Genomic DNA, 12,948 nt, shown 5'->3' on the forward strand with positions numbered 1-12,948 from the left:
CATTCGCCTCCACCCTACCCCCCATCCCCACCATTACCCCCCCTTTAGTTTATGACCATGTGTCTCAAGTTTTTTAGATTCTATATTTCCCATACTATTCTTGCCCCCCATCTATTTTCTATCTACTGTCTATGCTACTTATTTTCTGTACCTTCTCCCCTCTTCTACTCCTCCCACTCCCCTGTTGCTAACCCTCCTTTAGATCTTCATTTCTATGTTTCCACTCCTGATCTAGCTGTCCTTTTAGTTTGCTTTTGTTTTAGGTGTGGTTGTTAATAACTGTGAGTTTGCTGTCCTTTCACTGTTCATGTTTTTTTAACTTCTTTTTCTTAGATAAGTCCCTTTAACATTTCATATAATAAGGGCTTGGTGATGATGAACTCCTTGAATTTGATCTTATCTTAGAAGCACTTTATCTGTCCTTCCATTCTAAATGAAAGTTTTGCTGGGTAGAGCAATCTTGGTTGTAGGCCTTTAGATTTCATGACTTGGAATATTTCTTTCCAGCCCCTTCTTGCCTGTAAGGTCTCTTTTGAGAAATCAGCTGACAGTCTGATGGGAACTCCTTTGTAGATGACTGTCCCCTTAGCTCTTGCTGCTTCTAGGATTCTCTCCTTCATTTTAATCTTGGCTAATGTAATGATGATGTGCCTTGGTGTGTTTCTTCTTGGGTCCAACTTCTTTGGGACTCTCTGAGCTTCCTGGATTTTCTGGAAGTCTATTTCCTTTGCCAGATGGGGGAAATTCTCCTTTATTATTTGTTTAAATAAGTTTTCCACTGGTGGCTGTTCCTTTCCCCCTTCTGGTACCCCTATAATTTGGATGTTGGAGCATTTAAAGATGTACTGGAGGTTCTTAAGACTCTCCTCGTTTTTTTGAATTCTTGCTTCTTGACTCTTTTCTGTTTGGCCATTATTTGGTTTCTTCTGGTCCACTCCATTGATTTGAGTCCCAGTTTCCTTTCCATTACTATTGGTTTCCTGTGCAATTCCATTCGTTTCTATTAGTTTCGCCTTCATATGTTTCTCTAATTTGTGGCTATAATCAACCAGTTCTGTGAGGATCCTGATCACCAGTGTTTTAAACTGTGTGTCTGAGAGTTTTGCTATTTCTTCATCGCTTAGATTTATAGGCTCTGGGGCTTTGAGATCTTCTTGAGCCATTTTTGGTCTGTTTGCGCCCGTTAAGTATGAGGAGTGGAGCCTTGGACTCCCAGGTCGCTGGGTTGTGATGCTGTATATGGGGGTGTGGTCAGAGTGGGGAAATGGAGGCCCCCTCTGCTGTTTTGCTCCACTGGGTGAGGAGTAGAGCCTTAGGTGGTTCACCAGGGCACGGCCACTCAGGTCGCTGGCTTATGACGTTGTATGTGGATGTGGGGTCAGAGCAGGGAAATGGCAGCGCCCCGCTGCCACTCGCCGCTGGGGCCTGCTGGCTCCTGTCCAGTCGCCCACTCCCTTGCTTATCTATCCACGCACAAATTCACGACCAGAGTCAACCGGCAGCCCTGCTCCCTCACTGTTTCCCCGCGGTCACTCGCTGGGTTGCCCACCAGGTCCAACCCTGTGCCTGGATTCCACGCCTGAGTCCATCTGACTGAGTTTTCCTGTGCAACCCCGCTCCGCCAGCTGATGGTTTCGCCCCTCTTACAGGTCAGGCTGAAGAATATGTTGTTATCAGACTTCCGAAAAGTTCAATTCTCTGTGTTCTGGCTGTGTTTTCTATTGCTAATATTTTGTTGTCTCTAAACTTGGTTGTGTGAGAAAGCACAGCATCTCCACCTATGCTTCCATCTTGGCGGAAGTCTTTAATGTTGAAGAAATATAATTTATCTACGTTTTTGTCATTGTCTATGTTTTTGATGTCCTATTCAAGAAATCATTGGGTCTGAGTTAATGTCATAAGCTTTTCCACTATGGTTTCTTCTAAGAATCTTACAGTTTTATTAACTCTTATGTTGAGTTTTGGACCCATTTAGAGATATTTTTTGTGTATGGTATAAAGCCTTCAACTTCATTCTTCTGCATGTGGATATGCAGTTTTCCCAGTATCATTTGTCGATCAGTGATTTTTAAACCTTCTCTGTTAGTCTACTAAAGCCAATCAGCCTGGAAGCAACAATAGAAAAGAGGGTCAGGATAACACTGAATTATTTCACAAATTGTGTTCCAATAAATTTGCTTTTATAGCTAGTATAAATATTCCAAAGTCCTTTTTATAGCATTAGTAAATAATAGTATTAAGTTCCAAAAACTATTATAAAATTGAAATTTGAAATATTCCTATTCTTCTGACCAAAAGAAAAAATTGTCATTAGGTTACACTGAGGCATAGCTAATTTGTATTAGGACACAATAATTTTGTATTTAGGTCAGCTTCCTACCTGACAAATTCAAATTTGAGCAATAGAGTATAAAAAGGACTAAGTTTGACTAACTTTTCAAATAGAGAGAACAGGATAATTCTAAGGTGTAAAAAAAAAGACAAAAGAAACTCAAGCAAAAAGTAAAATCTGGAAATGTTTTCAAATCTACTATTTTAAACAAACTTCAAATTATATTCTAAAAGTGCAAAAAAGATGTGTGTCCTCACCAATATTCATCCTGGGCTGAAACAAATATTTATATTTTAAAATTCACCAGTCAACAGCTAAGGAACATTATTAGTCTATTCAAAACTACAATTAATTGACAATTGGAAAGGGACAAAACTTTGGGAGTGATGGAGTGATCTGCTTTCTCCTTGGTCATCTTCTCTGAGGCTATAAAATCCCAAGGCATGTCTGGGATTTTCCAAACTTTCTGAACTAATCTTTCTGTTGGAAAGCAAACTGGGAATGAATGAATAAATGAATGGATGGGTGGATGGATGAAACAAAAATAGATCCATTTTTTCATATAGGGCCTTTGCTTTCTTTCATTCATTAAAATTTAAATTACCCCTAACAAATCATTAAGCACAATGACCAACCCAAAGAGGGCTATATTTTGATAATGTCAGTTAAATCTCTTTGTTTTAGAAATCCAGAGAAATAAAAGAGTTTCAACTTGGATTCTGCTTTGAGGGAGATTATACAAGGAATGAAGAGGTGAAAAGCCTTGAGATGAGAATAGAAAAGCCATGAGAGAAAAAAGCAAGACTATCAGACCTCACTAAACATTCTGAGTCCCTGAAAACCCAAGAAGAGGGTCATATACAAAATAGCAGAAGAAAGTAATAAGTAAATGAACATATAACAGAATTCTAGAAGCTTTGTTCTTTATTCTCCTTGCTCTCAAAAGACTTCCTAAGTAAATTTTAGGGTTTTTTCCATTTTCTTACTTCAACAGTTCTTTTAGAGTTTAGTAAACATTTTGCCTGGGGTTGGTTTTAAATTGTAAGGACAACTCTTCCCTGCTTTTGTTGAGTTTAAATGGAAGTTCCTCATCCTACTGAATACAGTGGAAACTCTCCTATTGGAGGATTAGTTCTTTTTGCACTGAAGTTGATCAATAAGTTATTTCTGCAGGAGCACTGATGTTCTAAAAGGCGTATGGCCTCCTTTTATTAAAAATAGATAGTAAAAAAGTGAGAAAAATACCCACTTTGTTTCCAAAACAAAAAGTGAAAGAGAAATAAGCCAAATCAAGGAACTGCCTGTCTCCCTCTGCACGACCTTTTAAGCATGCCTGGTCACATCCTGCTTTCTCACTGCCACGTTCTGTTTGGCTATTCCATATCTATCCAAGCAGAGAGACTAGAATTTCCTTGAATTCCTATGAATCTATTTTGTGAGTCTGAGTTGTTTTTTTTGCTGGCAGAATTCAAAAGCATGTTTGTAAAAAGAATCAAGCGTACAAAATAATAACGTTTTAGCTGACTGGACTCCTACTCTGGAAACTGGAGGGGTCCCTTCACATTTCTGTGCTGTCATTTAATCATCAAAGAGCACAATGTAGCGATCACATCGTGGTGTCTGACAAGATCTTAGCCACACGTTCTCCCCCAGCTTCCCATAAGTGATAGGCTTCAGGGGTGGCTGTGTGCATGCAGAATTAGTGTGCAAAGAGATCAGATTCTGAAAGGAAACCATGAGCAAAAAAAAAAAAAAAAAAGTTTAAAAAAATAGAGGCTGCTCTGGGATCTTAGGGTCACAGAAGAAAGCATAAAAATTAGCTCACACTGAACGAGTTTCAGATATAGTTAGGGAGCCAAACTCAGTGCAGCCCATTCAGCAGGAGACCTGTAAAAGGTAAATGTAGCGAAGAGCTTCACTTCATGATGCAGTCTGCAGGAGTTCAGAGAAACGAGGAGATGAATGAGCAGGAAGCAGGGAAGGCTTGCTGGAAGAGGTGAGACTCAACCTCCCGTGCTCTGTTCTCTCCAGGGTTTTACCCGGGCATGTTGATGATCTTGTGTTTCTGCCCTAAAATGTTAGACATTCAGGTGGTAAAGCAGAAATTGTGTAAAAGAGTATTTCTGACCTTCTTTATGAACATTTTCCACTGTGTGCTTTTTAAAGGCTGTGAGATACAACCTTGACCATACTGTTAAATAGCGATCAGTAGAGAGCGTTACCTAAATTTTCATTAAGACTACCTTCCTCTATTTTCCTGTCAACTGACTCTTTTTTAAAGGATTTTTTTTTTTTAATTTAAATGAAGCTGGTTTCTGCCAGCCCTGCACTGTCTCTGGGTCAGAGTCTCCACCTAGCTGTCACCTTTGGGGAACAGCAAGGGGACGGACTGGTTTTACCGTTGCCTGAACAAAAACAGTTTTCTAGAATGCAGATTAATGACAAGTGAATACACGCCCAAGTACGTGGAGAATTCTAACCACTTTCACCTTCTCTGACCTAGTTCTTCCTCCCAGAGCAGAAATAGTGACGGTGGCCAGACCAGGACAACAGAACTTTACCTTCTTTTTGATGGTGTCAGTACATTGTCATCTTTATTTCATTTCCTGTTTCAAGGACTTAAGTACTTCGTTGACTTGACAGAAAATGCACTCGTGTATGTAATATTTGAAGGAATTCTTTGGAGTAAAATGAATATGTTACAAAAACTAAAAATATAAACTTATGGGAAGATATTGAGTTATGTTGGGAGCTTCAGACTTTACCTGTTTTTCTCTTAGCCAAAATACTTCTCTTAAGTGTATGCTTTTGAGAGACTGCTGAATTTATGTTAATTATCACTAAACATTACCTTAATTTGCATTTAGAGATAAGTAGGAACTGAAATGGAATTCAAGTGAAGAATTGAAATTCAAACTTCTCTTGATCAGTTTGTCCCATCAGCTACATTGTTCGTGGAAATTGCTAGACACCTGTTTAGTGTGCAGTTTTGGTCCAGCTTACTGGTACAGAGAGAAAGCCATAGAATGCCCAAGAATGAGCAATTATCATGTAGTGCATGGTGACAATATGTTGAAAAACTTAGTAGTAAACAGCATCAGAGTGTAGAATTATTTCTACCCACAAGGTGTACCTAGTGACCTGTTTACCATCCTGCTTGGTGAGATACCGGTGTGCCCCTCCTTCCAGAGTCCTGCACCAGGAAATCAGCTCGGGAACTTTAAAAAATACTAATGCCTTGGTCTCACAGCTAGGGATTTTTATTTTAATAGCCTGGGGTAAAAGCCTGAGAACTGGGCTTTAAAAAATACTTCCAGGTGACTTTAATGGCCAGCCAGGTTGAGACCCACTGCTTTCAACTCTAAGGTGTACCATCACTGTGATAATTGCTGGTCCACCAGATAGTGAAATGAGAGCGTTTTGGGTTAAGCTAAAGCACGTCTGCATTGCAAAATCTTCTTCTGGCAGGGGTCTTTGTCTAATGGCATGCCTGGGTCCCACGCCTGTGTTGTCTTTCTCTTTCATTCTTTCATTGCACATTTACTATGTGGCCGAGACTGTACAATTTCAGACTGCTAATGACCCTCCCAGCTCCTGACGGCTCCTCAAGCCTCACCTCTCCTTAAAATACGTATGTTTTAAGCAGGGTCAGGCTCCTTTCCACTCCTGTTGTCCGCCCCTGCCATCCTGCCCTGCCATCCTGCCTTGCCCTGGCTGTGATTCTACCCATATTTCCTGCCACACCTTGACTTTGAAAAACATTTTCATTTTAAGGAATAAGTGAGGAACATTTTTGAATAAAGGATTTTGTATTATCTTGGTGTAATTAGTGCTAGCTCACCATCAAATGGAGAAATTGGTGCCCCTGCACCAGGTAAATGCAGTAGTATATACAAGAATTACTAGAAATTTGCAACCCCAAATGAAGGACTCAGTTGGCTTTCCTTTGCATTGGAACCAAAGATGATCCTCTGCCTTCGATATTACTTTAGGAACAAGCTATATGTTCAAAATAAAAGAAAAAAATCTATATGTCAGAATATGTTTGGATAGGTACTACAGTTGATTGGTGGTTAATCTAACTACCTGGCAACAAATACCATGCTCTTAACTGAAGATATCTAGTTCACCAGTGTGAGCAATTGAGGCATTTGATGCTAACAAAAATTGCTGAAAAATTAACACATGAACCTATATTAAAACATGTTTTGTATTTTTAATGAAATCAACAACATTCTATGATAAGCTTATGAGTATTCCCACCACTTAAATGTTAACAAGAATGGTTTAAATATATTCAGAAGTGGTGATTAAAGTGATTGTGATCCTTTTGTCCTTTTAAAGGTTATAGTTATAGTTTCAACAAGCACCATATACTCTAAATAGAAAAGTCAAAAAGTCAGCCAAGCACAAAATAAGAATTATGTATAACAATCCCTTCACCCAAGTAAGCCACTTTTAGCATTTTAGAGTGGGTCCCTCATTTGTAGATGATAGAGAGACAGATCCACATACACAGACTTTATATAAACCAGGTTAACCACACACACACACACACACACTTGAACACCCAAGCACTTTTTAAAAAAAATTTTTGTGTCAATTTTCTGACTTCTAAATTTGACCTAGAGTTCTTCTCATGTTATTAGAGTATAAAAACTAGATAATCCTGGCCAGCTATACAAATGCTCCGCGAGCTAAGATAACATGCAAATCAACCCTCCATATCAATGTGTGAAAACTGGACAGACCACACAGTTCAAAAAAGGAAGTGCACTCTACCAAGCTAACTTGCACATTCGCTGCCCAAGCTACAGCATCTTCGGGGTCGCCGTGGGCTGAGCACATCAACTCTTTTCAGTAAGAATGGTGAGTAACCAATTTCTCGGCTCTCCCTGATCTCCTGGCGATCAGCTCAGCTCAGCTCATCTGCATAGAGCAGAGAGGGGCAGGGGTGCGCTGGGGCCAGAGCTCCTTCGGGTTGTCCCATGCTGTTCCATTTGCTGGTAAAGCTGCTGAGTCTTCATTATACCAATTGAGAGACTGCGGCTTCGGGAGTTCCCTTTTCTGATTCTAGCCTTCAGAGCACAGGAAGAACTATGCTTTAGGGAGAGAAAAGTTGTGTTCTGGGTCTTGGCCTGTTAAGAGAGCTGGGGGCCAGAACGAGCAATGTCGTTGGGTTTCCTATGATGAGTATGTTGGGTCCCAGGAGAGAGCCCAAGGAACTGCGTTGGGCCATATTGCTGGTGCTGAGGGCCACTTTGACAACACAGTGCATTTTACAAAACAAGGTCCTTGTTTTTAAAAAATGTGTTTTCGTGATTTTAATTAAGAGAAGCAAACAAAACGCAAATAGTCCAAACCTTAGAGGCAGGTCGTGTTCCCAAAATTAATAGAAAGTCATTATTCAGGGCGCATTTAAAATCGTGGCTATGTCCCCAGTGGTACCATGAAAACAAGCTTCACCTATAATGTAGCTGAACTACAGGGTTATGTTGTGCTACAACGTTTCCTATTATTTCTCTGTCAAAATTGGCTCTGCTCTTATACTTGTGGTGTCCTTACACCCCCACTTTCTACCCCACAGCCCCAGACCCTGGAGATGGGTTATGGCTTCTCTCACGGGGAGAGGCTTCCTGCTTCTACCAGCTCCCAGTGGGAAGATGGGGACTGAGACAATGACTGTGGGTTCTGGGCGGGGGCGCTGGGCCACACACTATAGGCACTGAAACGGAGAGGGCAAAGGGTTCATGGGAAGCTAGTCTGCAGCTCTTGTGCCAGCAGGGGCACGTGTGGAAGTGAGAGAGTGTAGTCTCGCCAGAGGGGAGGGGAGAAGGAGAGCTGGGGTCCGGGGGCAGTCTCAGGGAAAGGAGTGTGCAGCCCTAAGACAGGCCCCTCCCTGCCTCCGCACCTGGAAGAGGAAGGCAATCACCTATAAAGGTGGGGCTGATAAGTCCCTTTATTGTTTCCAAACTGGATCTTTAGGTCCCAGATTCTTAGAAAACAGCTCGACCTTAATTACTGTGGAAACCTGAGGACAAGCCCAGTGGCTACTCAGATGGGTGGGGATTAGCCACGTAGCAGCAAGGGTAGCAGCAAGGAGTGTCGGGTACGAGGCCCAGCCTCCACTACTGTCCTGAGCGACCTCAATCCAGTCTTTCCAGCTCTTTCTTGAACTGCTCAGCTAAGTACAGAGTCAGGTGTTTCCCCGTGTTCTGTATGATATGATTCCACGTTTCAGACGTGAAAGGCCAAGGGCAATAGGATTCTGCCTCTCCGACATCTGCTCCCTTGGAGACTGACAGGCTCTGCTGTTGTGGATCAGCTCGCTCCGCAGTCCAAAAATGGGAACAATAGAAAATCACACCTGTTCACAAAAGAAGCATTTTAGGTACATTTCAACTTGGAGAATTTTGGGGGAAAAAAGGTTCAGTAGGAGAAGATATCCAGTAATGCACAAAGTTTTGTATGCTCATGCTTAATGAGGAAAAAAAAATCTTTTATAATAAATCTTAGAAGGTTTTAAGAAAGAAGTAAAATATGTGTTGGGGGGTTTTGTTAGGATTTTTTGCTCCTTTCATTCACCTTTCAGTTCACATGTGAGTTACTGACAAAAGAATTGTGCTATCACTCATTCATTCATCAATGCTTATGGCACCCCTACCCCATGCTGGGGCTTCGCGAGAACACAGGGTTAACCACGCAGGTGAAATCCCGGCTTCCTGGGGCTTACACTTCCTGCAGTGAGTGGGTCTCAAATGTCAGTGAGTACCTAAGTCACCTGCACAGTCAGGGACACAGCCTGATCATTCATAATGCTAATAAATTTCCCAATGATACCAACACTGCAGGCACTTGGAGACCACTGTTTCCTGGAAGTGGATAGACCAAAAGCTAATGAAACTAAATACCTGTAGTGACCTCAGAGGAAGTGACTAAGGAGCCGAGAGAGAGTACATAGAAAAGACGTCCTCTGGGGAAGGGGTCTGGTCTCTGGCGAGGTGACACACAGACTAACGCAGTGGCTGTCAACTCTGCCTGCACATTCACAGCACTTCACCAGCTTATGAGTCACAACCATTGTCAAGGCCAGTTACAGCAAAACCTGGCCATGGTGGGGATGGGGTGGGGGGTGTGTAATGAGGGTTGTGAGTTGCTGCATCAGCATGAGAATGAGCTGGGCCTGGGGGCGTGGGGGTGAAGACCATGTCCAGCAGAGGCAATGGCAGGTGGGGAAGAAGGGAGGCAGAGGAGAAAGTGGACCAGCAGGGAGACCAGGACTGGAGGATGAGCAAGAGGAGAATAGCAAGAGGTGCTTCCAAAAATGAGGCAGGGGTCATTCAATTGATCAGTCACAAATACCACAAGGAATCTGACCTTATTTGGTTCACTGGGCAGTCACCAGGGGCTCCTAAGCAAAGGAGTGAGTGCCACTTCGACATAATCCACATTTGGAGAGCAAGGCTACCTCTGAAGTGACATCCATCCTCACCAGACAGCGGGCTTGTGGCTTGGGATTTAAATATCAGCTTTTTCTCCCTCATACTTCATACTGTGGCCCCAAACTTGAGCACAGCCACGTTAGACAATAAATGTAGGCTTTCTGAGGACAATGTTTTTGGGCACCTGCAAATAACTTGAGGGGTTGTAATGGAAACCCAGTGGCATGCTGGTGGCCCAGGAAAATCAGAATATTTAAAATCTGATCTAGAAGGATCCCTCTGAGAGCCAGGTTCCAACCCACTTCTTGCCAGTAGAGCCGTGATTCCTGTCCTCATCTTGGAAGCGGGAGGAGGTCACAGTCCTAAATTATATGTTAATAACCCCAAATAGAAATCTAGTCACCTCCACCTGGCTCATGCCCCACCCCCACTCCCTGACCTCTTCTTATCCTGCCCTACAGCAAAAGTGGCCATCCACCCACCTTTTGCAGCGAGAACTTGCCCAGTGTGTGAAAATTTTCTTCTGTTCTATGACAAGTAGATTTTAAGCCAAGGATGCGAGGTTGAATTCTAGGAGATCCCTTTCCTCTACAAGTTGATGCATGCAGGAGAAAATGAGGGCCGTGTCCCAGAGCAGAATGTGGCACACGGCAAGTGTATAGCAGCATCGTTCTCAAAGGGGCTGGGTGTGGGGCCCCAGCTCTGGATTTGGCAACATCAATACCACTTCCCTAATAATTCGAAGTACATTCCGCCTACCCTTTCTTTCTTCTCCTGTCCTTCTCCTTTTAAAATATTATGGTATAATAAATATAGTAAAATAGTATGGTTACCTTATAAAACAAATAACACACTCACACTTTCACCACCCAAATCTCACACATATTACCATTTTGCCATAATACTGCCACTTGCCATCTTTTCAAAACATAACAAAGGACAGAGCTGAAGCTTCTTTCTGCCCTTCGCAGTTCCACACTCCTCCAATGGCACAGGACCACCGCGGCTCTGGGCGTGGCATCTTGCTTTTCAGCCACACTTTTATATTTTCATTTCATATGTGTGTATCCATAAAATGACAGGTAGTGTTGTTTTGCCCCGTTTTATTTTTATGATTTCTGCATTTGTTATTTTTCACTCTACGTTGGTATGTTTTCAAGGTATTTCCATCTGGACCCATGCCGCTCTTGTTCGGCTTCTTGAATTGCTGCATAATTATATTGCAATTTATTCACCACCTAATTGCCAACATTTAATTTGTTGTTGTTATTTTCAGTTTCAAACAGAACTAGAAGGAGTATTCTTTACATAAGGAATATAGGCATACACTCAAGTTTATTGAATGTTAGCAAATTGTTCTCCAAAGTCAATGTAATAATTCACCTCCCACCACTTCTGTATGAGAGTTACCACTTCTGTACGACATCCCTAAAACTTGGCATTGTCAGCTTTATTGATATAGTTTTGAAAACTCATTATATGCAAAACTCAACTTCAATGTTGTTTTAAGTTTCCTGATTACTGCTGAGACGAAACGTCTGCATGAGTTTATTGGCCATTCAGGTGGCTCCTTCTGTACGTCCTTCCCATGTGCTTTATTTACCCTTTTCTTACACACTGCTTTTTCATGTGGACTTGTAGGCAATCCTTATATAATAGTTCTAAGCATTAATCCTGTGTAAGCGATATGTGTTGTGAACTTCACGTTCCCAATTACTGGTTTCTTTTTTACTTTGCGATTGCCATCTCTTCTTATAAAGAAGTTTTCCATTGTAATCCTGTCAAATTTTAGAATGTGCCTTTTATTATTTCTGCTTCTGATGGCCTTTGAAGGAAGTTACTTTTGCTACCCTGAAAATTAAAGATATTCTCCTAATCTTCCCCTTAAATGGTTTCAAGATTTGGTTTCCATATTTAGGTCTTTAATTATTCGGGTTTTATGTATGGTTGTGTTGTGAGGAAGGCTGTAGTGTGTTCTTATGTGGATAATCAGCTTAGTGTCATTCAGTCCAGCCTGCTCTGCACCTGACTGCTTTCCGATCCCTCCGCCATCACAAATCCATTTCCCACATCTGTGCGGCTCTGCTTCTAGGGCTCCCACCTGTCATGCTGGTCAGTGTATTTATAAAATTCCCATGTCTGTCATTGTTTCTTATATCTGATTCTAGCGGTCTGGTTTCATGTAACTTCTTACCCAGGTACATATGCTCTTACCCATTGTCCAACAATTTCTCCAGTTATTTAGTGTTTGTTATTGTTCTCCCAAACACGACAGGGACTTAAATCCAATGTAATTACCCATTGAACACAATTCTCCGACCCCATTTCTAGTTCTTAAAGCTTCCACTTGTGCCTGCGACTGATGTGGCTCAGCTGGTTGAGCATCATCCACAGAGTGAAAGGTGGCAGTTTGATTCCTGGTCAGGGCTCATGCTCGGGTTGTGAACTCAGTCCCTAGTGAGGGGTCATATGAGAGGCAGCAAATCGATGTTTCTTTCTCACATTCATGTTTCTCTGCCCTCTTTATTTCTTCCTTCCTCTTTCTCTCTAAAAATAGATAAATAATTTTATAAATAAAGAAATAAAACTTCCAGCTGGAAGAGATGTATATTACTTTCACTCCTCTTTAATTGGCCAAAATAAGGGGCATAGTCATGCTTCAGCTATTCAGGACAGAGATGTAGGAATGCATGAACCTCATGCATTCAGGGAATGACCCAGACGGTACTAATTTGGAAGAAAGGCAAAACATGCTACAGTGTATATTGGTCTTCTTTGTAAGACTGAAAATCTCTTCATTTTAACTTTTCCCTTAAATGATAAGTTAGCTCTATATAAAAATTTTAAACCGATACTTTTCCTCAGCATTTTACAGACTTACTCCAATGGCTTCTGAGTTCTATTGTTGCTGATGTAAGTGTGCTATCAAGTCTAATTGTCATTTCCTATAGGTCAAACTCAGTCATTTGTTTTAAGATGTTTATCTATGTTCTGCAGCTTTATTATAGTTCAAAGATGTGAGTTTATTTTCATTTATTCTATTGAATATTCAGAATATCATTTTAAAGCAGAATCTACATCATTTCTGTAAAGAGCCAGGTAGCAGATTGTAACAATTCAGTTCTACCATTGTAGCATGAAAACAAACACAATCATAACCAATGAAAATTTTGA

General features: G+C 41.4%; 1 protein-coding gene across 1 annotated transcript in view; it reads left to right on the plus strand.

Moving 5' to 3' along the window:
• Nucleotides 1-7,102: 7,102 nt before the first annotated feature.
• The window catches only part of FYB1 (FYN binding protein 1), a 150,916-nt gene continuing 145,070 nt past the window's right edge, over nucleotides 7,103-12,948 (plus strand). The window contains exon 1 of the mRNA XM_053657301.1: nucleotides 7,103-7,201. Within this exon, the coding sequence (XP_053513276.1) occupies nucleotides 7,199-7,201 (3 nt within the window). The 5' untranslated portion in view covers nucleotides 7,103-7,198. The remainder of the gene's footprint in view (nucleotides 7,202-12,948) is intronic.

This window comes from Artibeus jamaicensis, unplaced genomic scaffold (assembly GCF_021234435.1).
Source record: "Artibeus jamaicensis isolate MK-2021 breed Jamaican fruit bat unplaced genomic scaffold, CSHL_Jam_final scaffold_369, whole genome shotgun sequence".
NCBI classification, from domain to species: Eukaryota; Metazoa; Chordata; class Mammalia; order Chiroptera; family Phyllostomidae; genus Artibeus; species Artibeus jamaicensis.